The sequence below is a fragment of the Mandrillus leucophaeus genome, unplaced genomic scaffold, assembly GCF_000951045.1.
Source record: "Mandrillus leucophaeus isolate KB7577 unplaced genomic scaffold, Mleu.le_1.0 Scaffold848, whole genome shotgun sequence".
NCBI lineage: Eukaryota > Metazoa > Chordata > Mammalia > Primates > Cercopithecidae > Mandrillus > Mandrillus leucophaeus.
The window spans coordinates 53,665-56,143 of NW_012109230.1; the positions used below are offsets into that span (position 1 = coordinate 53,665).

General features: G+C 58.1%; 1 protein-coding gene across 1 annotated transcript in view; it reads right to left on the reverse strand.

Moving 5' to 3' along the window:
- LMAN1L (lectin, mannose-binding, 1 like) overlaps nucleotides 1-2,479 on the reverse strand; it is a 24,807-nt gene that overhangs the window by 12,867 nt on the left and 9,461 nt on the right. The window contains exons 5-7 of the mRNA XM_011968568.1: nucleotides 1,700-1,886; nucleotides 1,032-1,164; nucleotides 514-725 (exon numbers count right to left, since the gene is read on the reverse strand). Coding sequence (XP_011823958.1) covers nucleotides 514-725; nucleotides 1,032-1,164; nucleotides 1,700-1,886 — 532 coding nt within the window. The remainder of the gene's footprint in view (nucleotides 1-513; nucleotides 726-1,031; nucleotides 1,165-1,699; nucleotides 1,887-2,479) is intronic.

Consider the following 2,479-nt stretch of genomic DNA (forward strand, 5'->3'; position numbering starts at 1 on the left):
CTGGAGTGTGAGTCCCCTCCCCTTTTCCCCACACTAGCAGCCCAGCCTAAGCTGCTCTGACACAAGATTAAAACCTCGAGCTGTCAGAGTCCAGCAAAGCCCGCAAGAGCTGCTGGCCTCCTCTGCCCAGTATCTAACACCTTGGCTGAGTTTAGCTCTCAGGACCCCAGGCTGGGCATGACCCGAGGCATGACTCCCTGGGGGAGGAGCCAGATGGCAATGGAGATGAAATGAGGCTTCTGGTGCAACTGAGCATTAAGCAAGCCATATGCAAATTGCATGTGAAGCTACATGCAAATTAGCACCTAGTCTATTTCTGTCATTCATCTACAGAGCCGAGTCCAAATATCTGGCATCTCCTCTCCCCAGCCCCAGCCTCAGCCCCAGCCCCGTGCGCATGTGGTTGTGCAGAGATGCCATCCCGCATTCTGCCGTACCCCATCCTGTGACCTGCAGCATCTCATCCCTGCCCTCCTTTCCCTCCAGGCCTTAGGGAGACTAGTTGCTTACTACAGTGCTTGCTCCTCTTTCAGGCCCGCAGGTGGAGCCTTGGATGCCTGTGGGGCTACTCACCCAGCCTCCATCAGGCCTGGCTTGGCCTGGGGGCCCCAGCTGCTGCTTCCATTGCCTCTCAGCCTGGGCCAGCTGCTCGGAGAGACCCCGCAGAGCCTGAAGGATCTGGCTGTGTCTGCCCAGCGTCTCCTCCAGGTCAAAGAGCCTTTCCCCTGGGGATTAGGGCAGAGCTGGGATGGGCAGCCAGCCATGGTGGCATAACACAGCCTATCTTATCTTTGGGGGGGCTTCTTGGAGGGGGTGCCAGAAGGTGTGGCTGCTACCTCTAAGACCCTCTCCTGGAAAATGAGTCTGAGTGGTAAGGTGGGGATAGGACAAAACAGTTGGGCCCAGGGCCTGCTTAGATATGGCCTCCTCAGGCCTCAGTTTCCCTTCTGATTAAAGGACTCCTGGTCATAAGGGTGGAGGATGCTGTGACACTCAGATGGGCGCCACCTGCCTGCTCTCTCAGTCCCTACCTTCTCCTTGAGCTTCAGAGCCTGACTTTGGAGTTACATCCTCCCTGGTGCCCAGGCCCAGCCTTGCCCGCAGCCCTTCCAGCTGCCTCGCCAGACGGAGCTGCTCCATCTCCAGGAAGGGCTGAGGGGGAATCTGGGGGAGGAAGACAGAAAGTCGGGCCCCAAACCCATGGGACATCCAGAGGCGAGGGGAGCCTTCCCACAGGCTTCCCCACGAGCCCAGTCTCCCTCCCTGGCCATCTGGCCCTGCAGTTTCCAGCCCTCTGAGTTCTGCCTTCACACAGATCCCCACCCTCTTCCCTCCCTGCTGTGGCCTCAGGCCTGTACGTGCTGATCCGCGGCTCCTTTAAGCTCATCTCCTCCAGGCAGCCTTCCTTGACCCCCTGGCTGGTTGGGACCCCTCCTCTGTGCTCCCACAGCCCCCTGTGCCTTTTGAGACCTGGCACTGATCACTCTGAACTGTAATGTCACAGCCTGAGCCAGCCAGCCTGTGAGGCCTTGCAGACCGGGCCTGGCCCACAGCACTGCCCAGCACAAGGTCTGGCCTGAGCAGAGCTCAGAGGCCAGGTGGAGGTAAGGGCTGGAATGGCAGGTCTGAGGGCACCATGACATGGGCAAGGGCAGGGTCCCTGGGCTGCCATTCCCAGGTAGGCCAGGGCTGGCATCACCTCTGGGCTGGGCTCACTCAGGCTGAAAGTCAGGAAGGACAGGACATCATGATCATCTACAAGGGGACAGATGAAGGAGAAGTAAGACCCCTCCACCCAGCAGCCCCCTTGCTCAGCCTCCACCTTCACTGCCATGATATCCCACTGAGGCAAGAGGGGTGACTTTGGGCCATCACCTGATGCTTGTCTTGCTCACTTCATAGGAAAGATGTGAGGGTTGACAGGTAGATGGGTGGGTGGTGAGGGCTGAACCTCACACTCAGTCAGAGGCAGGCCCCTGTGAGTGGCAGAACTGGATGATCCCAAAACATCCTGGGCTACAGCCATGGCAGCAAACCAAGTGACACCCTCAGGCCCCCAGAGCACAGTGGCTACTGGTAGTAGCAACTGCGCGGTGGCCACCTCTCCAGCATAGCTCTGACCATATCACTCTCCTCCTCAGAAACCAGACTAAGGTCCTGGCATTCAAGGACTCCCACGCTCTGGTTTCCCTCGGCTTTCCCACTGTGGGATCCTCTGTGGACTCTCCATGGCATCACATCTCTTTGCTCCATTTTCCTAAATGTCCCTCCTTGCTGTCTGTCTGCCACTTGTCCCACAGCTCCCAGCTAGGGGCACTTATGGGGACAGCACTGAAATCAAAGTTTCTCTTGTTTTATCCCATTTGAGACTTGCAAGTCTCAAGGCAGACGTGACTTCTCCCAAGGGTCGTGGAGGCCCAGGTCATGTGGTGAAGTGGCTGATGCCACCCCAGTGCGCTTTAGAAGGTGTGCTCAGGGT